Source organism: Nematolebias whitei, chromosome 3, assembly GCF_014905685.2.
Source record: "Nematolebias whitei isolate Nwh7 chromosome 3, NemWhi1, whole genome shotgun sequence".
In the NCBI taxonomy this organism is placed as follows: Eukaryota; Metazoa; Chordata; class Actinopteri; order Cyprinodontiformes; family Rivulidae; genus Nematolebias; species Nematolebias whitei.
The window spans coordinates 56635823-56661049 of record NC_056500.1 but is presented as its reverse complement, the minus strand read 5'-3'; the positions used below and the strand labels follow the sequence as shown (position 1 = coordinate 56661049).

The window sequence follows — 25227 nt, the reverse complement described above, 5'->3', positions numbered from 1 at the left end:
TGTCCCTCCTCTGGACATGTCCAAACCACTGTCCCTCCTCTGGACATTTCCAAACCACTGTCCCTCCTCTGGACATTTCCAAACCACTGACCCTCCTCTGGACATGTCCAAACCACTGTCCCTCCTCTGGACATGTTCAGACCATCTCAGTCTGGTCTCTCTAACTTTATCTCCCAGATGTTCAACCTTTGCTGTGCCTCTGAAGATCTTATCCCTCCTTGTCACTCCTAAGGAGAACCTTAACATCTTCATTTCTGTCACTTCCAGTTCTGTCTCTTGTCTTTTGTCAATGACACCATCTTCAAACCATATATAACCTTTATTTTGACAGGCACGTCAGATGAGAACCATTTCTCATTTACAAAGACTACAAAGGTCATACGATACAACTGGTCTCACAATTCTCTTGTAAACCTTTCCTCTGACCTTTGCTTCCACCCTTTTGTTACAATTCACTCCTCAATCATGATCATTCACAAATTATGACTGAACATGAACAGAAGAAAGAAAACTGAGGACTGAAGAGACATAAAAAGGGACATTTTCTTCAAAATGACAGGATCTTATTTAACAAAGTGTAAGGCTGCGATGGCTCAGTGTTAATCTGTCTTTAAATCATGAATCTGCAGGTTTGAGTCCTGAGCAGAGCGTTGAAGTAAAGAGGTTAAGACATAAACTATTATCATTTCTTTAATTTGATATTGTTTAACAAAATTAATTGGTGAAAAACTTTTATAAAATAATTGTAATTTTGTTTATTATTGTAGAGGTATTACTTAAAACAACAATTCAAAAATTCAAATAAGAAAACTGTGCCTGTCTGTTTTATTTTACAGTAAAAATGAAACAGGTCTTTCTTGAAAATGAGTCCTCCTGACTTAGTGAGACTACCTGTACACATAAAGGTTGAATAAATAAAAAAAAGAAGACAAATATTTACGTTTCGGGTGGGAACGGATTTGGTTTCAGGAGGTGTCCGTTTCTCTGATTTAAATATTAGACCAGATTGGCTTCACAAGACACAACCATGAAGGAGAGGAAGAACAGGTGACAACTTTGTGCAACACCCCCCACCCCTCAAACAATTACAATTACATAAATATTCTGTTTTCTGCTCAAAATTTAAGGCAAACTGTAAAATTTGTGTGTTTAATGATTCAGGAAACGAATGTTCACCTCATTAATATTTTTGCTCAGGAACAGTTTTTGCTCCATATTACTTTGTCTTCTTGATCCTGCCAGAATTTATTTATCTTCTACCTCACATCTAACCTGTGAAGCGTAACCTCTGATGATATTCAACATCAGACCTTTTACTTATATTTTCAGACATCGTCCTATCTGACACGTTTCACCTCTACTACATACCTTGCAAACTGTTCTTTCATGACCATTCAAACTCTATTTCTCTTCACCACAGTAAAAAACATTCAACCCTGCCCCAATGCTTTGACCCTATCTGACCTTCCACTTGGTCTTATTCACACATAATACCTTCCTTCTCTGCATCATGTCAGCCAGTTCACTACCTTTATCTGTCACTATGCCTACTTTTAGAGTTGCCACCCTCAGTCCTGCACTTTCGACTCTCCTCTTCTCCTTCTGTCTCCAGGCATGTTTCCCTCCTTGTGATCTTGACTAACAGTTTCTGCTAGCGCTCTGCCAGCTACACCAGTGGCGGCCGTTGTTAAACAGGCATCAGCCGATCCAGTATGGTGACATTTGAATGAAGCCACATGTGTTTTGGCAAAAGCTTTTTTTTAATACCAAATGCCCTTCCTGACACAACCATCACCATTTGCCCAGGCTTAAGACCAGCACAAGAGATACACTAGCTTGTACTCTCTAGTGACTGGTTTATTAAAATGGTAACCTTTAAGGTTTATATTATATTTTATATTGAGCTGCCTCCCCTGTCAAAGCAGGTTAAATGCAGTCCAAGGAAAGCAAGCCATTATCTGCTGCTTGTTCCGGAGTTGGGTCACGAGGACAGCAGCGTGAGCTGGGAAGCCCAAACATCTCTTTCCCCAATCACATCCTTCAACTCTTCCGAGAGGCTTCAAGGAGTTCTCAGGCCAGCAGAATAGCATAGTATCTCCAGCATGGCCTGGTTCTTCCTTGGGATATTCTTAGATTTGGAGATGCTGATCTTCATCCCAGCTGCATCAGACTTGGCTGCAAACTGCTTCAGTAAGAGCTGGGGATCACAGCACAGTGATGCTAAAAGGATCATCTGTCAATAGGCGACATCATCAAATTAGCGAGACAATCAGACAAACTCCTGAGTTCACTATACCACCAGACTCCTTTTCCCCTGGTTAAACGGCCTTCTCCAAAGCTACAAAATATATAGACTGGTTGATCAAACTTCCTTTGAGCAAATGCCCCCTCAAGGACCTTAGAAAGAATAAATAGCTGGTCCATTGTTCCAATGCTGAGACGAAACCAAGATTGTTCCTCCTGATTGACATCACATTATATCATTGAGTCATTAATTCTTGACTTATTTCAGGTCTAGTTTGGATCCTCATTAGTTGTGCCAAATATATTTTCCTTCTATAACATCTAGCTGTTTTGCATGATTGTTGTATGAGATTAACATTAAGAATTATATGAAGTTATTGTGAAGGTATAAAACATACTTTGTGACAAAGATCCAGTTGGGCTTGCTGTTGTTAATAAAACAGTTGTTTTTTTCAGCTGGGAGCACTCAGATGTTTTAGATGTCATCGTAGCTTCTCCACAATGTCACAAATCAGGTCTCTCTAGTAAATGAGTCCCTGAGGCTCAATGGGATGAACCAGTATGAATAAAGGTTGAATGAATGTTGGGTGTGTGAGTTGAAGATCTTTCTTCTGCCAGTCTTTTCAACAAATCCTCTCTACACATTTAGATTTATCAGTTCTGTCTGTCATCTTCTCCAAGAAGACTTAACCACATGTTTAAAAACTGTGAGAATATTTTAATGATTGTATTTTTAAAAAACGTATCCATTTCATTTGTTAAAAAAACAAAAAACAGATCCTAATTAAAATTGCATCCCCTAAAGGATAGTGTGTCATCATTTTTCCTGCCAAGGTACAAAGATGTTTTGTTTTAAACTTTACATTTGTTAGCTCCTGCAGTATGTGGAAGGGGATGAATCTTAGTCAGAACTAGACCAAGGTTTAGCCCAATATCTATAGAATGGGCACAAAAAGGGTTAAATCATGTCATCTGGACAGTTTCTTTTTGGGAGAAATTTTAATGTTTGCAAGGTTGATTAGCATTAAAAATATGAATCAGGTTGGTTCAAAAAGGCCAGTCAGTTAAAAATGATCATCAAATTATTACTTTGTGTTTTATTAAAATTTGTCAAATAGTTCATGATATTTTGCTAATAGACAAACTCACACTCATGCAGGAACAGTTACTTTATTGTCTGCCTTTTGTAGCAGATTGCAATAATAGTGTAAAAGAGCAAAACATTTATTTAAAAAATAAATTACATTACCCGCAGCAAAAATATTAAGATAAAGAAAATAAACAAATATGCAATCACCTCAGCAGTTTCTTTAATTTTCAGCATTTTAAAGCCCATCATATTGTGCCAAGAAGTGAACATAAAACAGCAACGAAACTTGTAAATCTCTGTATGAAGCTCTGCTCCCAGCTCCCTGACAACATCTGTGCTTTTGCATTTTTTTGACAGATCCTCTGAATCCCTTCAGAAAATCAATGGTGTCCAACTTTCTTATCCGTGAGGGAGGCACTGCTTTCATCCCTTGCCTGGCAACCGACCCAAGTCTGAGCAGTCTGAGCCTGAAAACGTGTTCTGGAGGACCACTTCCCTCTGAGCTTCAGTTCTCTGCAAGCTTGGAGCAAGGCATCATCATCCCAAACATACAGAAGTCATTCAAAGATTGCTATGTGTGCACAGGAATGCTCCAGGCAGAAGGGGTCAGCTCACAGGAATACTACCTGACAGTAATACCAGGTAATGAGTACTTCTGTAATGCATGGTTCCTGACTGTTCACAGCTGGTATTAAAACTTTTTGTTTCTAAGTCCAGTTTTTATCCACACTGTTTTGTCTTTCAGTACCTGTTGATCCTCCTGTAATTGCGATGAAGCAGCCCAGTAGAGTCGTTCTTGTTCGGAACCAGAGTCTGTTCCTCTCCTGCAACACCACTAACGTGAATGGAGAGATCACTCTGAAGTGGGTGATCCCACCTGGCTCGGTGAGACCTGTTTGTTTTAGCTTTGCTGTTGAGACGCACTGGAATGTTGGTATTTCCAAAAACTGTTTGTCCTCTCGCTGAGAGCCGAGTCTTCTTCTGCTATGTTTTTGGTTGTCTGTTCAAATGTGCAAGCGTGAAACAGTTCATTCTGCTTGTGCATAGGAGTCCTGGCTGTTTGTGTACCTTGTGGACTGTATTTGTGAAATGCACTGTCTGTGCACGCTCGCATGCAGGAATCTTTATGTGTTTGTCAGTATTTGCTTGGCAAGGATAGACATGCATCCGGGGTTAATCTCTGGAGATTTCTGGGCGTTGACAGGGTGCCGTCTGGTATCCACAGCAACCAGCAAAGGTTGATGGCGCTTCACGTATCCTGATGGAGGACTACACTCATGTACGCAGTGCCACGCTGAAAATAGCAGCAGTACGTCCAGAAGATACTGGAAGTTATAAATGTGAAGCTAGGAATGAAAAGGGGACCAGCACGAAGTCGGTGTGGCTCGACGTTTATGGTGAGAAGACAAACTAACACAAAGTATCTTGGGGTCAGAGCTGAAACTTATTTCTGCAGTGATGGAATTCTGCCCACAATTATAATCTTTCCAGACAGTGAAGGCACGCTGTTTTTGTTTTGACTTCCTTGAGAAATTGCAAATGTCCACTTTAAATTTTCAACCTTATTTAAAAAGTTGTGCTTGGTATTTTAGGATCTGCGATCATTTGCTTTTTTAGAGTCAATGGAAAGTTTGATTTTACTCGGATGTTTAAACAATTTACATCAAGCTGGAAAAGTTCAGAAAATAATTGGATGTATACCACTGCAGCAGAAATTAACTTTTGTCCATGTAGCCTCATGGTTATTTGGATTTGCTTTTGTCATTTCCTAAGCTGTAAAGGCACCAGGATTTTATGTTTTTATGAGCTTTTTATATTCGAACCTTGTACCTTTTCCCCTAACGTTTAGAGGGCTTTAAATACACAAGTTCACAAAATCTTACTATTACTCTTGAATTTGAATATTATAACATGACAAAACTGTTAAAAAATACAGGGTTTTTGAGGCTGTCATGATGGAATACAATAACAGAAGCTCTAATCATTAACTAGGCAGACGGAAACACAAACTAAAAACTAAACCTCAAACAAACTGTCGCAATGTAAAAAAACATTTTTTGTTATTAACAGAGATGCGACAAGTTAAAAAGACTCTTTATTTCCAAATTTGGAAGGAAAAGACAGAGGTAAATAAAGAAAGTCAATGATGTGCACACTCTGAAGAGATCTGAGGAAAAAAGAGTCGTCCATCCATCATCTTTACCCGCTTCTTCCTTTTTGGGTCACGAGGTCACTGTTGCCCATGTCCAGCAGTCACTGTGTGAGACATGGGACAGACACCCTGGACAGGTCTCCAGTCCATCACAGGGACACCTGGACAGGTCTCCAGTCCATCACAGGGACACCTGGACAGGTCTCCAGTCCATCACAAGGACACCTGGACTGGTCTCCGGTCCATCACAAGGACACCTGGACAGGTCTCCGGTCCATCACAGGGACACATAGAGACAAACGGGCCAAACAACCATTCACTCTCTCACCTAGGGACAATTCAGTCTAACATGCATGTTTTTGGTCTGTGGGAGGAAACCGGAGTACTCTGAGAAAACCCACACATGCACAAAGAGAACATGCAAACCCAGAAAGGTCCTGGGTCGGGATTGGACCCGGCAAACTTCTTTCTGTTAAGTGGCAGCTTAACCATCTGAACCACCATGCCACCTTGGAAAAAAAGTCCTAGAGTCATAAGACACACTACGAGAAAGAAGACAAAAATACTTATGTTTAGATATACCATTTGTATATTTACTATGAAAAAAAAAAGTTTTGAGACTAAAAGGAGTTTCTTTGCAAACATTTCAGAGAATGTAGATAACCTAAAAGTTACTGTGCTACATTATAGTTCTTTAAGTTGAACATTTTGAGATAAAATTTAAAGTTATTTCATGCTGCTGCGTTCATTCATCTGCTCACACAGACTCATGTTCGGGCTGCTGTTGTTACGCCGTATTGTTTTACATTATTAGTGTTTAACGTGTATATCTTAGATCCTTATATACTGTTTCTTTTTACACTTTATATTTTTGCTATCGTTGGATGTAACTGTGACCTTCAGTGTATCATTTCGTTCCACCTCATGTACCACATGTGGTGAAACGACAATAAACCTACTTGAACTTGAAAAGTGCAGCACGATGGTGAAGTTGGTAGAGCTGCTGCCCTTCAGCGAGAAGGTTGCCAGTTCAAATCCTGGCTGGGGGCCTTTCTGAGTTTGTGTGGGAGATTTTTTTCATTATCACACTGTTAACCTTCAACTAAAGATTAAGAGAGTGTTAGGAATTGTTTTTTTTGTCTCCAAACCCTGTGTCATTTTTCACCACTTTTTATGTCTGTCCAAACAGGTCTCACTTGTAAATGAGTCTTTGAGGCTCAATGTGACTTATCTGTTTAAATAAAGGCTGAATGAATGAATGCATGTTAGACTGATTGGTAACTCTAAATTGTCCCTAGGTGTGAGTGAGAGTGAATTGTTGTCTGTCTCTATGTGTCCCTGTGATGGACTGGAGACCTGTCCAGGTGTGCCCTGCTTATCGCACAGTGACTGCTGGACATGGACACCAGTGACCCCCATGACCCGAAAAGGAAGAAGCGAGTAAAGATAATGGATGAATAGATGGATGGACGGATGGGTGGATGGACGGATGGGTGGATGGATGGATGGATTTTGTGGTAAAATCTACTGGTAACAAATAAAGACATCAAAATGATAATGATCCATGTTTGTGTGACGCGTGCATCCTTTACAGATGTTTCTACTGTGATGTGTGTGTGAAGAAGAGTTTCAAAGAGGGCTGTTCCTCCCAATTCTTTTGCAATCTTTGTTTACATAATTTATGAAAACTGAAACACATTGAACAGAAATGTGCAGGATTTTAAAACTGTCATTCTACTAAATTTTTAGTCTCTTTAAATACAATAGCATAAAATCACAAGCAAAACAAATTTAACAGCACAGTTTTGTTTTTCCTTTCTTTTTCCCACTTGCACCAGGTAATGATGCCACTGGGGGTAAAGAGGATGTTGTTTTAATCGTAAGATTTGTAAAGAAAGTCTTTTCAAATCAAACCAGCTGAAATAAGTTAACAGAACTTCAGTAATTTAACAAAACAATGCATTAAGACATGACAAACCTTTTATTTTTCTAACCTAACTCCTGATAAAACATGAAAAAAGCACTCTAATTAATTTTAAAGCTAATTTCAGGGATAAATCTCAGTAATGAATTATTAAATTGAGATTTTGGAACTTTTCTCACAACCTACTAGACATGAAAGTTGTTGTTTTTTTCATGAAATGATAAAATTGCACTTAAGCCGTTCACACTTAGTGATTTTGCATGTCTTATCTTGTCCTGTTTCAAAAACTGCTTTGCTGCAACATAAATTACAGATTCACCAGTCAGTCTCCGAAGCAGCAGTGATGAAATGCTTTTGACTCAAGTACAGACTTATGTTTTTATCAACAGGTTTTGGCACTAATCTCATTCTTTATTGTTGCAGAAAGAGGATTTATGAGCTTATTGCCCATAAACAACACAACTTTCCGCGTCCGTTCAGGGGACAGCTTGTCCCTGACAGTTAACATAAAGGCATACCCAAAGCCGCACACCTTCTCCTGGAGCTTTGACGAACTCAAAATGAGAAACACAACTGATCACACCATCAGCACATACCAGAATGACTACAGGTGAGAACACAAGCATTAAGTCCTGCCACACATAGGAGAGGATCATGACTTAGGTACAAAGGAATGTAGCACCTTTGGGCAGGATGCAGGTCACAGCACTGTGAGAAAAACTGCTGGAGAGAACAGTCTCACCCCTGGGTCCCTTGTGAATCAATCCCAAACAGATTACAGATGGCCATTGACATTTACAGAAAATTCAGTCAGGACCTGCTTAGGTGTTGCAAAAAAGAAATACCAATTTTATTCCTGCTGATGTGGGAAGAATTAGGATGTGACCTTCAGGCCTCACTTGGACTTGACTCACTAAAGCAAATGTTATGCAGATGTGTAAAAAAACAGACCACCCAGAAATCCTGATATCAAATATTAAAACATGTAAATAACTTTTCTGGCTGAACTAAATTAGTATTTGTTCTTTTTGCGTTTGTCACAGTTAACACAACTACAAAGGAATTTTACTTTGAAATTTAAAACGTATTTAGCCAGTAATTCCTTCATGCTAACATGGTGATTATGTCATGTTTAGTTTCAGCAGTGAGCTGAGGCTGGTGCGGCTGAAAGCGTCAGAAGGTGGCATTTATACATTTCAAGCATCCAACAGTGACGCATCAGTTAATCAGACGTTCACCATCTTTATAATCAGTAAGTTGTGAAAGGTTTTCTGTTTCCTTAAGCCACATCATAAACTCTATTTCGTAACACTGCATTAATCTTCAACAAATAACGAGGGTTCGAGCTTTTCTGAGTGTAAAATGAGACCAAGCCACTCACCAAACCCTCCAGCTGTACCTCATACTGGTTTTTGTAGTTTTCCTCCACACCACAGTGTGTTCTAATACTTCTGTTAGGCTTGAAACTTCTTACCTGCCTCACTCTGATGTTACTGCTTGTTCCTCAGGTAAACCTGAGATTGTATCTCATGAAGGCCCGGTGGACGGACAGGTGCGCTGTGTGGCTAAAGGTTTCCCTGCCCCCCAGATCAAATGGTACTACTGTGAGCTGCCATACATCAGGTGAGTTTACAAGTTTCTAAAAGCTTTTTTCAGTTGTCGTTAAATCACATGAAAACAAGATTTACCACCAAAGACATAAACATTTCTGTTTGTTTGAGCCTTTCTCTCTGTCTCAGTGAGTGTGGCCGTTCTGAAAATCTGTCTAATGTCCAAACCCAAGTCAAAGTTTAGGGATGGCTTCTATTTAATTATGCACATTGATCAGATAGAAAATAACAAGAAGTAATTAATTTAAAGTAACTTGATGCTTTGGAAGTTGATGTCAGTAAAGACGGTTGTCACGCATTCATTTGCTTTTTTTGTCCAGGTTAGTCATGTCGAGACACAAGTACCTCATTTGCATTAGAGACCATTAAATGACTTAGCACTGACCCAGATTTTATTGAATTTCAAACTTAACACTTCTAAAGATTCATCACAATGGTTCTGAGGCCACATTAAAGTTACACTGGGTCGAGTCACAAAATACTATGATGCTGAAATGAAAAATTGTGGGATTTGGTGGTGCTGAGTTGTGATTGGCTGACAATGATAGGATGAGCCCCAACGTGACAGGGTATTGGAAAGAACAGATTGGCACATCTGCCTGGATACAACTGCAACAGGCTTATTATGTGTCGAACATAAAGGGCATTGACGGAGTAGCACCTAGTTGTTGTAGCTGTAAGTTCTTTGAATCATAAGTAAAAATACAACTTTATCCAGACTTTAAAAAAATGTTTTCACATCCAGTTAATGTTCATTACACTCTCATGACGTGTTTGAGTGTTTAGACAGAAAGAGGAAGTCACATAACCTGTGTGAGCCTATCACAAGAAAACACCTGTTTAGAGCTCGTCATGGTTAATGGAGTCTCAGTGTCACTTCGACACTTTTCATCTTTATTTGACAAACACACAATTCCCCTCTATGTTCACTTTTTTGTGAAACTTAACATTTGGCAAAATAGTTAAATGCTTGTACATGTTTTTGTGGTTCTATTTTTTCTACAACACACTTTTTTTATTTAAAAAATATTTTACTGTATTAAGAAACAACTTTTGATTTGCAGAAACATAAGAAATAAATCTATGTGATCTGGCCGAATGCATTTATGAAATAACTGATCCCATCAGCTCATTCCAAATAAATGCATTTTAAACTATTTTCTGCTCTCAGGTGTTCTGAGCAAATAAATGCCTCCCAAGAGGAGCACAATGTCATGACTGTCACATTGTTCAGCCGACCGTTTGAGAGGACGAAGGTGGAGAGTCGAGTGAACATCAGCAGAGGACGGTTCAATTTCCTGGAGTGTGTGGCTACTGCGGATGGAGAACAAGCTTTTACTCTCTTTTCTATTAATGGTAAATTGGCATCACATTTATACATTGTCACAAAAACAGATTTTACTCAGCCACATCTCAGCCGATAAGAATAGGTCAATCGTCTCACATTTTGTTGTTGAATTCATGTAATCCTCTGCACAGCCTCACATTCAGGTTGAGTTTAAGTTCAATAACAACCGTTTACAACCATTTTGTTATATTAAACTCTGCTTGTGACTGTCTAAAGTCTTTACTTAATGCAATGAATCTGCTCCTCAGTAAGAGATAAATCCTCAGCTCTAAATATTTTTACTAAAAGCAACAATTTTGACAGAGATTAACCCTGAATCCAATAATAAATCTTGATTGGGTCTACTGCCTCAAAAATGATTGGACACAATTTTATGTCACTTACAAATAAGAATTATCTCTAGTCCTTTGTGTATGTTATGACTTCGCTTTAAATCCGCCCTCCTGCAACGGTTGTTCCATCTGCTGCACAATGTCCTCAGAGTAGTGAGCACAGGGACTGAAAGTACACCAAAGTGGTCCTTGCCTGAACCTGCAGACCTTCGTTTATGCAGGACCTATTGGAGGCTAACTGTTAGTGGACATGCATTGTGAAGATGGCAAGTAATTGTACAGGACGGGCCTTTTGGGAGCTTCTCCCTGGATTTTTGTGCACATAATACCAACAGACCAGGCAAAGGCACTGAGACCGTGGTGCACAGTAGGAGTCTTGGTGGTGGGCATCAGTGGCTCTGTGTGAGGCTTGGAGGTGTCAGTGAGCTGCAGCAAAGAAAACAAAGCTTTACAAACCACTGACAGGTTTACAGAAGATTAGTTCCTGCAGACTCTGCATTCTCAGATTTGAAGTGGAGAGAAAGCTTCTTATCACTAAAGAGCTTATTATACCACAGTGTGTACAGAGGAGCAAAACAATGAGGCATCACACATGCAGCCAGACACAAAGGAACAGAACACTCATTACATACAATTACTAGCCAGCACAGCTGTGAAAACAACGGCAATAAACAATTAGTGTGCCATCAAATGGGATTCAAGCATTAAACAAAATAGACTGTGAAATGTGCAAACTAAGAATAAAAGAGGTGAATTGTATGATTGTGTAATTGGATTAGTTGCTGTTTGACCAAAATGGGGTTTACTGTAATTTATCTTTAGATTATGTTTTTAAGTAGTGTTGTGTGGAGAACACTTATTAGAAAACTAGTTCAAAGTAATCCGAGTGTGGAAATAATAATAAAAAAAAAAAAATCTCATGAGGGAGTCAAGCACCATGTTACTCAGTAGGGATCATTCAAAAGCTAATTTTTGTTTTCTAGAGCAACATGAACACAATAATTTGTTAGTATTACAGGTAAATTCTAGTTTAAGTATATTTACACCACATTAGTGTGTAAAGGTTGCTGACAGTATAACTATTTTTCCAACCTAAATACGTTTGTGTCACAGCACTAACTGCCTGTATTGCATCTGCTTAACTTATTGCTATTACTTACTTAGTTTGCCAGGGATTGTTTTGCCTCTCTAAACATTGTTTTTATCTATAGAACATGAACTACATATATTTAGTTCGTTTTCTGAGAAAATTAGCTTTGTCTTTGCTTTTGTAACTCAACATCACTGTCTGTGGTTTTAATTTTAGGATTAAACCAGTGAAACTGGAAGTCACTGCTGAATAGCGGTAGGATACTATTATTAGCCTCATAGCATATACTCTGTTTGTATTTAAAAGTCTGAAATTTCTGCGTGACAATTCAGAAAACTCGTTCGTCTATCCGTCATCTTCCATTTGTTCCGAAGTCGGACAGCAGCTTGAGCAGGGAGGCCTCGACATTTCTTTCCACAGCCATCTCTTCCAGCTCTTCTGGGGAGGACTTCAAGGCATTCCCAGGCCAACCGAGAGACAGCCTCTCCAGTATGTCCTGCGTCTTCCCGGGGTCTTCTCCCAGTCGGTCATGCCCAGAGCACCTCCCTAGGGAGGCATGGAGGGAGCATCCTTACCAAATTCCCAAACAACCTCGTCTGGCTCCTCTCAACCACAGCCTATAGCAACAGTGTACCTTGAGGAACATGGTTGACACCTTCTCCAAATCCACAAAACACCTAGACTGGATGGGCAGACTCCCATGACCCCCCCAAGGACCCTAGGGTAAAGAGCTGGTCCAGCATTCCATGGCCAGGACAGAACCCACATTGTTCCTCCTGGATCTAGAACACATCTTCTAGTCCCCCTTTTTGAAGAGGAGAAATACCACCCTAATCTGTCAATCCAGTGGCACTGTCCACGCAACATTATGTCAACCAAGACAGCCCCACAAAATCCAGGGTCTTAAAATCAGGGCAAATCTCATCCGCTCCTGGAGCCCTACCACCAAGCTTTTTGACTACCTCGGCAACCTGAACCAGTCATGGAAAGACCAACCCCAAAGTCCCTTAACTCAGCTTCCTCTATGAAAAATGTACCGTGGGATTGAGAAGGTCTGAGATGTATTCCTTCCACGTCCCAACGACATTACAGGTTAGGGTCAACAGCACCCCACCTTCACTGAACACAATGTTAATAAAGTACTGCTTTCCTCTCACCAAACTCCTCCCACACCTGAGCTTTTGCCTCAGCAACAGCCAAGGCCACAGCCTGCTTGACCCTCTGGTACCCCTCAGCTGCCTCCGGAATCCCTCCAGGCAACAAGGCTGATAGGACTCTTTGGTGTCCACTACCAAGTTCAAGGATGGCCACCACAATAAGCACTGGCAACCTTGCCACCACAGCTCAAGGCAGCTACCTCAATAACTGAGGCGTAGAACATGGCCCACTTGGACTCAATGTCCCCAGCCTTAGCTGGGATGCAGTTAAATTTCTCTCAGAGGTGTGAGTTAAAGAGCTTTCTGATGGGTTCTTCAGCCAAGCGTTCCCAGCAATCCCTCACCACACATTTGAGTCTACTGGGTTTGTCCGGCATCTTTCCCCGCCATTTGACCCAGCTCACTATACCAGGTGGTGATCAGTTGACAGCTCAGCTCTTCTCTTCACCTGAGTGTCAAACAAACAGCTGCAGATCAGATGGCATGTCTACAAAATCAATAATTGATCTATGACTTAGTGTATCCCAGTGCCAATTGTGCTTATGGACACCCTTAAGTTCCCGGTGTTATGAACCTTCGTTTGTTTGTCATGGACAAATCATGACTAGCACAGAAGTCCAACAGCAGAGCACCGCTTGGGTTCAGATCAGAGAGGCCGTTCCTCACAATCATGCCCCTCCAGGTCACACTGTTGTTACCTATGTGGAAATTGAAGTCCCCAGCTGAAGCAGCTTACAGCATGCCCTCTAAGGACTCCAAGAAGGCCGGATACTCTAAAATGCCATTTGGCGCATAGGCACAAACAAGCATCAGAGCCTGTCCGATCACCCAAAGGTGAAGGAAAGCTATGCTTCTCATTTACCGGAGAAAACTCCAACACACAGGCACCACGTTGGGAGGCTAAGGGTAGACCCACACCAGCTTGGTGCCTCTCACCATGGCCAACTCCAGAGTGGAATAAGGTCCAGCCACTCTCAAGAAGATTGGTTCCAGAATCCATGCTGTGCGTCGAGGTGAGCCCAACTGTATCTAGTCGGTACCTCTCAACCTGGCCCTGTGATGACTTGCGACCCATCCAGGGTGTACCCCGCCCTTCGCACCGTGATTGCTGGACATGGGCACCGGCGACCCCCGTGACCCATAATGGAATAAGCGGGTAAAGATAATGGATGGATGGATGAAGTGTTTAAAGAACATGGCAGATGGGATTAAAACAAAACATTTTTAATCCTGGCAGTGTGTATCTTTGCCCACAATGAACTCAATTCTCAATGGAAAGATTTATGTTCTGCATTGTTGAAACCAAGGAGCAGACAGATTTGAGGAACTCAGACATAAAAACAAAGTTATTTATTAACATCAAAAACAAAAGCTGTCGTCGCAGCAAAACTTACATGAATAGTGACTATGAGGAGACAGATGAACAGCTGTGTGAAGTGCAATCCACAGACGAGGGACACACAGATTAAGACATTATTTAAAGGGAGACTGATGAGACAAAATGACGAACACTTGGGGTGATTATGACTGAGAGCAGGTGGAAGTAGCAGACTGAGGAAAAGTTCTGAAAAGGCTGACAGAGGGAAAGATGAGAAATGTAACAGAAAGACATGAGAAACAAAACACAGAAACAAACAGAGAACAACAAAACACACAGACATGACAAGACTCAAATCAACCATGAGAGGTGTAAGAAGTTCTGAGCTCCAACATGAAAATGTCAGTTTGATGCTCTAAACTGGAATCTCTGATTGCTTTCTACTGTAGATAAGACACTGACTATTAAATTAAAATAAATAAAACCTCACTCGAGAAACATCAAAGAAATACCATCCATTATCCATTATCGCTTATTCCATTTTGGGTCACGGGGGTCACCGGTGCCCATGTCCAGCAATCACTGTGCGAGGGGTGGGGGACACCTTGGACGGGTTGCAAGTCCATCACAGGGACACATAGAGACAAACAACTATTCAGTCTCTCACTCACACCTAGGGACAATTTAGAGTTACCAATCAGCCTAACATGCATGTTTTTGGTCTGTGGGAGGAAACTGGAGTACCTGGAGAAAACCCACGCATGCACGGAGAGAACATGCAAACTCTACCCAGAAAGGCCCCTGGACCGGGGTTTGAACCAAGGACCTGCTCGCTGAGAGGCAGCAGCTCTACCAGTTGCACCACTGTGCTGCCCCAAAGAAATACCAATTTTCCTCTTTTTATTCTCCTTTATAATGTAAATGTGACAAACCAGTGACAGTGACTCCTTGATATGCTTTGTCATTACTCTTATCGTCAAGCTTTATTTTTGTGTTTTATCATTTCTGTCCTGTAGAAATAAGAGTTCCCCACAATCTGTTCGCTCCTTTGCTGATTGGATCTGTATCAGTAGCATGCATTCTCAGCCTCATCCTTATCGTGCTGTTCTGCAAATACCTGAAGGTAAGACAGTACTTCACTTTCCTCTGACTGTCATCTGAGCAAAAACATGCCGTTTATTTTTTTCTTTGCGTTCACGTTAGAAACCCAAATATCACATTCAATGGAAAGTTATTGAAGCAATCCACGGAAACAACTATGTGTACATCGACCCATCACAGCTCCCATACGACCACCAGTGGGAGTTCCCGAGAAACAACTTGCGTTTTGGTGAGTGTTTTACACTTTTTCTCCAGTAACAGCAGGTATTTTAAGGAAGCCACCTTTTATTTCCATCAGTCCATCATCCCAGACACATCATTGTATTTAGTTCCCTGCTGTGGGTGTTCCTGTCATGTCGTCAGCATAAATCAAAGTAGCAGCAGCAAGATGAAGAGATAAGGGAGCATTGACTTCAATAGATGAGAAAATGACAAGACAAACAAACAGATGTCTCCATGACATCATGCTGTAGCTGTCACCCTCAAGGTGTTTCACACCGACTCACTTTGTTTTCTGCATTTGACTAAACGTTAAGGTTTTATCTGAGCGGTTGTCACTGAATAACCCGTTCCACAGCTCTTTGTTGACACATTCTGGGAGTTCTTTTTAACAGCCAACATCAAACAGGATCCTACATGTCCTGGTGACTGCATTCACAGCCTGGGGACTCAAACTGTTGTCCTGGAGACTCTGGAGTTGGGGGAAATGGATAAAAGTTAAAAGTGACTTCTCTTCTTGCTCACAGGAAAGACGCTGGGATCTGGAGCATTTGGAAAAGTGGTAGAAGCCACTGCATACGGACTGTCCACGGCAGATTCAGTCATGACGGTGGCTGTGAAGATGCTCAAATGTAAGCTCTGACAGCACTCATGCAAATAAAGCCCAACAGTTACTACCGTAGTTTGTGTGCACAGCACCTCCATTTTTTAAAGAGGTTCTATGGCTGCAGGTGTTCAGAAACTGCTATTTGGATAACTTTGCTTGATGGTTTGCACGTTGCTGCTAAACAGACATTAAACCTTTAACCTTAAACCATTAACCTTCTTGTTTCTTTAACCTTAAACATTAAACCCTTAACCTTTTACTGTAATCAGCCTGCAGCAAGAACATACAATATTCTCTTAACAGCAAAAAAACTGACAGTCTCATTCCAACACGTGCTAACTTTGCTCCAAATCCTTATGTAAAGTTTTAAAATGTTTTCTTTTTCTTCAACAGCAAGTGCTCATGCCACAGAAAAAGAGGCACTGATGTCAGAGCTGAAAGTTCTCAGCTACTTGGGAAATCATATAAACATTGTGAACCTGCTGGGAGCCTGCACTGTTGGAGGTGAGGCAGCCATCTTGTCTTGTATCATTGATTTAGGCTCTTTTTGCTACATAAGTATAGATAGGGGTGCGGTAGCTTGGTGGTCAGTGCTGTGGTCTATCAATCTTGAGGTTGCAGGTTCGATCCCAGTTTGTGACAGGAAGGGCAGATGGTGTAAAATAATTGCCAAATCTTTCATGCAAGTTCACTCACTGTGGCAACCACTGAAGAGGGAGCAGCTGAAATAAACTTTTTCTTCATAAGTACCGTATAGATACACCATCCATCAATTATATTCCACTTGTTCTAAAATTAGGTCTCGGGGGCAGCAGCTTGAGCAGGGAGGTCCAGACATAATTTTCCACAGCCGCCTCTTCCAGCTCTTCTGGCAGGACACCAAGGCTTTCCCAGGCCAACCGAGGGCCGTAGTCTCTCTGTCATGTCTAGGGTCTTCCTCGGGGTCTCCTCCCAGTTGAACATGCCTGAAGCACCTCCCAAGGGAGGCATCCAGGAAGCATCCTTACCAGATGCCTGAACCACCTCCACTGGCTCCTCTCAATGTGGAGGAGCAGTGGTTCTACTCTTGAGTCTCTCCTGATAACTGAACTTCTCACCCTGTCTCCAAGAAGAGTCCAGCTACCCTGCAGAGGAAACTCATTTCAACCTCCTGTATCCACGATCTCTTTATTTCAGTCGCTACCCAGAGTTTGTGACCATAGGTGATGGTAGGAACGTAGACCGACTGGTAAACAGAGAACTTTGCCTTACAGCTCAGCTCCCTCTTCACCACAACAGACCGGCACAGAGTCCACAATACTGCAGGCGCGCACCAATCTGTCTGTCCATCTCACGCTCCGTTCTATGTAAATATAGATACATGTGTAATAGATTTAGGAAAAGCTCTCTAAGATGTGATTCTTTTGTCTGCAGGCCCCACGTTGGTGATCACAGAATACTGCTGCTTTGGAGACCTTCTGAATTTTCTCCGCAGAAAAAGAGATTCCTTCATCTGCTGCAAGCTCGAAAGGGACTACTACTACCGCAACATCATGCAGCAAAAAATTTCCCAAGGGTAAGGTTAATTTTTTGTGTATAAAATGTGGTTCATTAGAAGATAAAAATGTAAGAGTATTTAATATCCAGAACATGTGTAGGAGGAGGATATTTAGATGGCAGCATGTGTATGTGTGGCAGCTCTCAGCTGAGACCAGACTGCTCCTTTCCTCTTCACAGTGACAGCTTGAACGGCTATATGGCCATGAGGCCTTCTGCTGCTGGCAACCCACCGATCAGCCTGTCCTCTGAGAGGAAACACTCGCCACGCAAAGGCAAGCCAGCCATTCATTAAACTTTGACTGTCCAAGTTTTAAAAAAATCAGATAACATATTCCAGCAGAAACAATCATTTTTGTTCTGCTTTTCTCCCAGGAACAACTGTTGAAGCTGATGAAGAGAACAAGATGTTTGATGAGGATGGTTTGTCTCTAGATACTGAGGATCTTCTCAGCTTCTCATACCAAGTGGCCAAAGGCATGGAGTTCTTGGCTTCCAAAAATGTGAGCTTCTGCTTGACTGCGCAAATTCATTGTTACCATTTCCAAATGGATTTTGTCTTCCGATGAAACTCTGCTCTGATCAATGACTTTTATGTGTGTGTAGGGGGGGGGGGGAGAGCACTGATCCAGTTTCCACAGATAATAAACTGATTTAAAATGCATGTTAAGGCAAGTTGTTGAAAAATTGATTTGCTGTGGAGGCACAGATACTGTGACCAGCCTGTGTCTCAGTGTCAGTGGTTGGTTGTGGGTTACAGAGTCCCACATGGAAAATTCTGCACCAAAGTGCATTAGAAAAAACACATCATCCATTACTAATCTAGTTCAGTCAGTTGCCAGTGTATTCTCAGGTAGTTTTTTAACAATGTTATGTTTTTGTTTAGTGTATTCACCGAGACCTTGCTGCCCGAAACATCCTGCTGACTCAAGGAAGAGTGGCAAAAATCTGTGATTTTGGCCTGGCCAGAGACATCACCACGGACATAAACTACGTGGTTAAAGGCAACGTAAGTTAGCACTCGTATAGCAGAGCCGTGCACTGTGAATGAACAAGCCTTAGGGAGATCAGTGTCTTAGAGCTTCTTTCAGAGAAGTCCTGACTCTGCTTTTTTGGTGACAAGTTCAAACTGAGACAGGATGTTTTTCCTATACCTGTATACCTATAAAGATATACTGTATGTATACCTTTGACATACCATAATTTCCAGACTATTGAGCACACAGGAATATAAGCCGCATTCACTAAATAAATATATGTAAAAATAAAATATGTACAGTAAATGTTTTTTTCCGAACAGTGCCTGTAACACGGCTGGTTAAAAAATAAAATACAGTAGCCTACCAGGAAGTCACTGATCACTATCTTCACCTTCCTCCTGCGCACTTTGAAGGAGGATGGAGGACAGCTTGTGCTGTCCTCTTCATCATGCAGCAGCCTTTCGAAGCCCGTTGGTGACACAGGATTTTTTGACACTGCTCTGCTGTCAGGATCCACTGGCAGACAGTTCTGGTAAACGGTTTTTCACCGCTAGTCATCCAAACCTCCCACTGAGCTCGGAGCGCCACATTAATGCACGATTCACACTGATGTCGAGTGGCTCAGATAAACAGTGTTAACTTATTTAATTTATTTATATATGAGTGTTTCTGTTCAGTGCCAATGGGCATTGGGAGGGGAGAAGATAATGGGGGGGGGGAAGGGGGGAACTGTGACCTGTTTGGTCATTTCATTTATCAGATTTTTTTAACCTTTATCTACAAAGGTAGTCTCATTGAGTCACGAGGACCCCCCACCCCCCCACACACACTCTACCCCCACCCACAAGAGAGAGACATGTATTGGGCAGCTATGTGAGTGCCTAGGTGTGACGAGGTTAAATGTTTTGGTGGCATGAAGCTTGTTAGCCCGTCAAAAATCAATCAATCCATAAATCAGCTGCGGCGTTGTACAAGCAGCTGTTTTCAAGGCCTGTGACAAAAGTTGCAGCTTATAGTTTGGAAATGACGGTACCTGTTTTCCAATAAGTTACTGACTGACACTTGGGAGTTTGAGAAGCTGTGGTTTAATTTCTTGATGTTTTGATGCAGTTTGCTGAATAAAAAATATACATTTCAGGAAAGTCCTACAAAATCTATTTGTCCTGTTCTTTTATAATTATCAGAGTCAGAGTCAGAGTTTCTTTATTGTCATTCGCACCTCATGTGGTACATGTGGTGGAGCGAAATTATGTACACAGGGTCCCAGTTACATCCAACAATAAAATGTAAAAGAAAAACAGTAATAACATCTAAGATATGAACTAAGAAAAACATCAACTAAATATACACTAAGCACTCATAACATAAAACATTGAACATCAGCACAAACATGAACATGAGTCTGTGAGCAGATGTGCACGCATGAACACATCAACATTGAAACAGATCAGCAGCAACATGAAACAGATCAGCAGCAACATGATATGGTTTTTCACAGTGATTATTCTAGTTAGAGATTCATGAGTCTAACAGTCTCAGGGTAGAAGCTGTTCCTCAGTCTAGTGGTTCTACACTTAATGCTCCTTAACCTCCTTCCTGAGGGGAGTGGGGCAAAAAGTGTGTGTGCTGGATGAGTGGGGTCCTTCATGATGCAGGTGGCCCTCTTCCTGCATCTTGAGGTGTAGATGTCTGTGATGGTGGGGAGGCTGATTCCAACAGATTTCTGTGCAGCCTTCACCACTCTCTGCAAAGCTTTTCTTTCTGCATCTGTGCAGCCTCCATGCCACACGTTGATGCTCGAGCACAGGATGCTCTCCACTGCACACCTGTAGAAGGAGGTGAGGACTGAGCTTCCCAGACCAGCTCGCCTCAGCCGTCTGAGGAAGTAGAGTCTCTGATGAGCTTTCTTGATCAGGCTGGTGGTGTTGTTGCTCCAGCTGAGGTTGTTCTTCAGGTGCACACCCAAGTACTTGTAGCTGGAGACCACTTCCACCACAGATCCTCTTAGGTTCAGGGGGGTGTAGATGTTTTTGTTCCTTCTGAAGTCCACAATCATCGCCTTTGTCTTCTTCACATTGATGTGAAGGTTATTCTCTCTGCACCAGCTCTCCAGGTGTTCCACCTCTTGCCTGTAGCTGGACTCATCATTGTTTGTGATGCATCCCACCACCGCTGTATCATCTGCAAACTTTACAATGTGACAGCCTGGATGGGTAGCTGCACAATCATACGTGAGCAGAGTAAACAGGAGGGGGCTCAACACACATCCCTGAGGAGAGCCAGTGCTGAGGGTTATGGTGGAGGAGGAGAGGTTGTGGATCCTCACTAACTGTGGTCTGTTTGTTAAAAAGTCTAGTACCCAGTTGCAGATGGAGGGGCTTAGTCCTAGTGTGGATAGTTTGTCCATCAGGGTTTGGGGGATCATGGTGTTGAAGGCGGATGTGAAGTCCACAAAGAGCATACGGACGTAAGAGTTTTTCTGCTCCAGGTGGTTGAGCGCAGTGTGGACCACAGAGGAGATTGCATCCTCTGTTGATCGGTTCTCACGGTATGCGTACTGATGAGGGTCCTCGTTGATGTTGATGGTTGTTTTGATGTGAGTCATGACCAGTTTTTCGAAGCATTTAGCGACTATCGGGGTGAGGGCCACTGGCCGATAGTCATTCAGACCAGTCACTGTAGAGCTTTTTGGGACTGGGATGATGGTGGCAGTCTTCAGGCAGGTGGGAACTGTCTCCAGGGTAAGTGAGGTGTTAAAGATGTCTGCCAGCACCTCACAGAGCTGATCAGCACATTCCTTCAACACTTTTCCGGGGATGTTGTCTGGGCCAGTTGCTTTGTGCGGATTAATCCTCCTGAAGGTACTCCTTACTTCTGCTGAGGTCACGCTGAGATGCTCTTCGTCCGGTGGTGAGGTGAGTCTGGTGCTGGTTGGTCTGTTCGGGTCTTCAAAGCGTGCATAGAACTTGTTGAGGGCATCAGGCAGAGATGGGTCTTTGGGGCATTGTTCGCTCCTTCCTTTATAATCTGTTATGCACTTAATGCCCCTCCACATGCTCCGAGGGTCTTGTGAGATGAATTGACCCTCGATCCTCTTTGCATATGTGGCCTTGGCCCTCTTAATACCAGCAACCAGCTCTTTTCTTGTCCTACTATTACCATAGTTACATTGGACTGTTTCACGTAGTCTTGCAGTTTGGAGTAACTTTTATAATATACAATTTCTTTTGGACTCGAGATGTTTCAGCCATTATTAAAACAGTTCACAGAAAATTAAAGTTTCCATGAAACTGCTCATGGAATATGGTTCACTTTAGCTCAAAAAGAGAACCGTGGAAAATCTAACTCCAAAATAATTTTCTGTGTTCATAATTTCTGGTTACGCAAGTTTTTGATGATTTGTGAAATACTTTAAGGATTTTTTCTTTCCTATTTTGTTATTGCCTGTGTTGAATTATGCTGTCCTTTGATCATTTGAAACATTGTTCTTTACATAATAAATGTCACAGATGTGCTGTGTACTAACCTACCTGTGTGCTACCTTCATAGTTTTAGAAATCTCAAGCAAGTACTTAATGCATTTCTGTTGTTTAGTACAGTCTAGTCACTTCAGTCACAGTTTTTAAATAAATGTGATGTTTTGTAGCTGTCAGTCATTTCATTGAATGTTTTTTTAGGCCCGTCTGCCCGTGAAGTGGATGTCCCCTGAAAGTATCTTTGAGTGTGTGTACACATTTGAGAGTGACGTGTGGTCCTACGGCATCTTGCTGTGGGAGATTTTTTCCCTGGGTATGTTTCTCTATTCACAGTGCTGTACTCTGCATGTATGTGTCTGACCAGCTGTGGGGTTTTAGAGTTGCATAATGTAACCCAATATTTCTGTTGAACGTAGGAAACAGTCCTTATCCTGGTATGCCTGTGGATGCCAAGTTCTACAAACTGATAAAAGAAGGATACAGAATGGACAGTCCAGATTTTGCACCCAGTGACATGTGAGTTTTCGTTGGTTTGAAATATGACTTAGCTCAAAAAGATTGATGTTGGTTTGGGACGATGAGAAAAAGGAATGTGGGGGATATGAATCACAGTCGGCTCTCATCCTATTGTATTTGGCTTCTCACGTGAATAATCAAAAAGCAGGAAAAGTTAAGACTATTTGATGGAATAATAAATAATGTAACATAAAAAAACAATGTGAAAGCCGTAGTTGAGAACATTTGTTTATAGGTTTGCCTGTTTCTTTGCAGGTATCGGATTATGTGGTCTTGCTGGGATCCTGACCCCTTTGAAAGACCCCCCTTCAGGAAGGTCGTCGAGTGTATAGAGCAACAGCTGTCAGATGCCACTAAGCATGTAGGTTGAACTCCTTTATTTATATTTTCTTTTGCTACACAAGGTTCAAATTCACTTGCTTTAAGAAAACTGCTCCCTGAAGAACTCTGGTTCTTTATGGTCTTAATTAGGCTATAAATTAAGGTTATGGCTCAAGTTAAACTCTTTTTTTATGTTCCTATAGTCATAAAAGTTGTTTACAAGATATTTTTGCATATTGCTTTATCTTCCATACAACAACATAAAGAAAACAACTAAAAAACAAGAATGTAAAGTGTTTCTAAATGTCTAACTTGACTTGCTTGAGATGAAATAATCAACTTTCTTTTGGAAGTTGACCCAACTACCTGACATGACAATCACCAGAACAACCCGATCCATCCATCCATTCATCCATTCATTGATTCATCCATCATCTATCCTTCCACCCATCCATCCATCCATCCATCATTCTTTGATTCATTCATCCATCCCCTCATCAATTAATCGATCCATTCATTGATCCATCCATCTGCTCATCAATCCATACATCCATTCATCCACCCATCAATTCATCGATCCATCCATTCATGTTCAATAAACCTCAGGCCACCTCTGAATGTGATCTGTCACTGGATCTGAATGTGTTTTCATTCCGTCCAGACTGCCTTCACATCTGCATTTAACTCCATGATCTGATCATTTAGGATTCAGGTTAATGCCAGATCTGAATGACATGACATGAGCTCTGCTCTTGGTCTCTCTAGTTTTAAAATGATAAAATTGTCAGAACCATAAACACCTCGGTTCAGCACAAAAACAAGAAGAAACTGTCCAGATGACCTGATTGAAAATTATTGGATTGTATACCTGGATTATTGAGCATGGACTTTGTTGGTCCCACAATGTCACTATTCTTTTATTTTGTTTGTTTCTACATGTGAATTTATCCCCAAAAAGTTATGGCAGTACGATGTGAAGAATGCTGTTGTTTTTTTGGCATATTCAAACCTTTAGAATTTCAAAGGTTTGCAGGTCAGTTCTCTGGTTGATTTCTCTTTTCCTTTTAGATTTATCTGAACTTCAGTTCCAGACTCCCCGTGGTGGCCAGAGCAAAAGAGGAGCCCAGTTCACAGAGCACAGCCCCTCCTGACCCAGTCAACAATAACAGCGCACTTCCAACACAGCCTTTACTGGTTCAGCAAAAGATCTCTGTGGAGGGGACGTTACCTGAAGCTCAGTGGGTGTAAAGATCCGCCCAAAGTGTTTGGCTGCCTCATTAAGTGCCTGCAACAGTCCTCCACGAATCATCAAATCAGCCGAGCACTTGTCTGGGACCAGCAACAGTTGTTGTCACACATGACTGACGTCTCTGAACAGAAAGAAACTCCAGTGGAAGAATTGATCTTTGTCACTGTTGTCACCAACAAACTGCTGGGAGGACAGGGACTGCTGCTGCCCCGCTCAGGACCAGGAGGGCAGAGGAACTTACTGTTCCTCAAAGACTGTCACAAACTTCATCATTACACTTTGTTTGGTTCTTTTTTTTTACTGTTTTCAAGTTCTTATACATTTCATTAACAGTGGTTTCATGCAGTCCATGTGTAAAAATTGTCTTCTGTCTATGAGCATTTTGTTTCTATTTAACAATTGTCCAGTTTTGTTTTTAATTTGTTTGTTTTCTGAAGGTCACTCAAAAGAATAACGGAGTAAATGAGGAGCAAGATTTTATTCAGTTTCCCAGTTTTGAGATTAAAGTTCTCACGTCCCCAATCAAGTTGTCGAACCGAGAACAGAGCTGAAACGTTGAGATGTGTTACTTCTTTCAGCTGCTCCCTTCTTCAGGGTCACCACAGCAAACTAACTCGCACAAGACTTGGCAACTGGTTTTACACCAGATGTCCTTCCTGATGCAACCACAGACACCGAGCTACCACAGCCTCTGTGTGGAGCAGAGAGCTGCCATCTAGGGTGCCTGGGGGAGCAGGTGGTGGGGGTTAAGGGCCTTGCTCAAGGGCCCAGAGTGGGACAAATGAGGGTGGAGACAGGTGTGGGTGTTTCACTTTTCCCACCCACATTTTGATGTTGTCAGTCCAGGTTTTCAAACTGGCAACCTTCCGATCACAGGCTAGCTTTCTCTTACCTCTGCGCCACCACTGCCCCAAAATTGTAATGTTGCGAATAAAGCTTTAAAAATATATATTTCAA

At 41.7% G+C, this 25227-nt stretch overlaps 1 protein-coding gene across 1 annotated transcript in view; it reads left to right on the top strand.

Moving 5' to 3' along the window:
- The window catches only part of kita (KIT proto-oncogene, receptor tyrosine kinase a), a 30962-nt gene extending 6693 nt beyond the window's left edge, over positions 1–24269 (top strand). Inside the window, exons 3-21 of the mRNA XM_037675051.1 lie at positions 3692–3976; positions 4080–4219; positions 4560–4731; positions 7834–8020; positions 8547–8662; positions 8919–9033; positions 10192–10376; positions 15282–15388; positions 15469–15595; positions 16113–16217; positions 16586–16696; positions 17606–17747; positions 17909–18003; positions 18104–18231; positions 18615–18737; positions 22386–22497; positions 22601–22700; positions 22956–23061; positions 24090–24269. Of these exons, the coding sequence (XP_037530979.1) occupies positions 3692–3976; positions 4080–4219; positions 4560–4731; positions 7834–8020; positions 8547–8662; positions 8919–9033; positions 10192–10376; positions 15282–15388; positions 15469–15595; positions 16113–16217; positions 16586–16696; positions 17606–17747; positions 17909–18003; positions 18104–18231; positions 18615–18737; positions 22386–22497; positions 22601–22700; positions 22956–23061; positions 24090–24269 (2636 nt within the window). The remainder of the gene's footprint in view (positions 1–3691; positions 3977–4079; positions 4220–4559; positions 4732–7833; positions 8021–8546; positions 8663–8918; positions 9034–10191; positions 10377–15281; positions 15389–15468; positions 15596–16112; positions 16218–16585; positions 16697–17605; positions 17748–17908; positions 18004–18103; positions 18232–18614; positions 18738–22385; positions 22498–22600; positions 22701–22955; positions 23062–24089) is intronic.
- Positions 24270–25227: the final 958 nt, after the last annotated feature.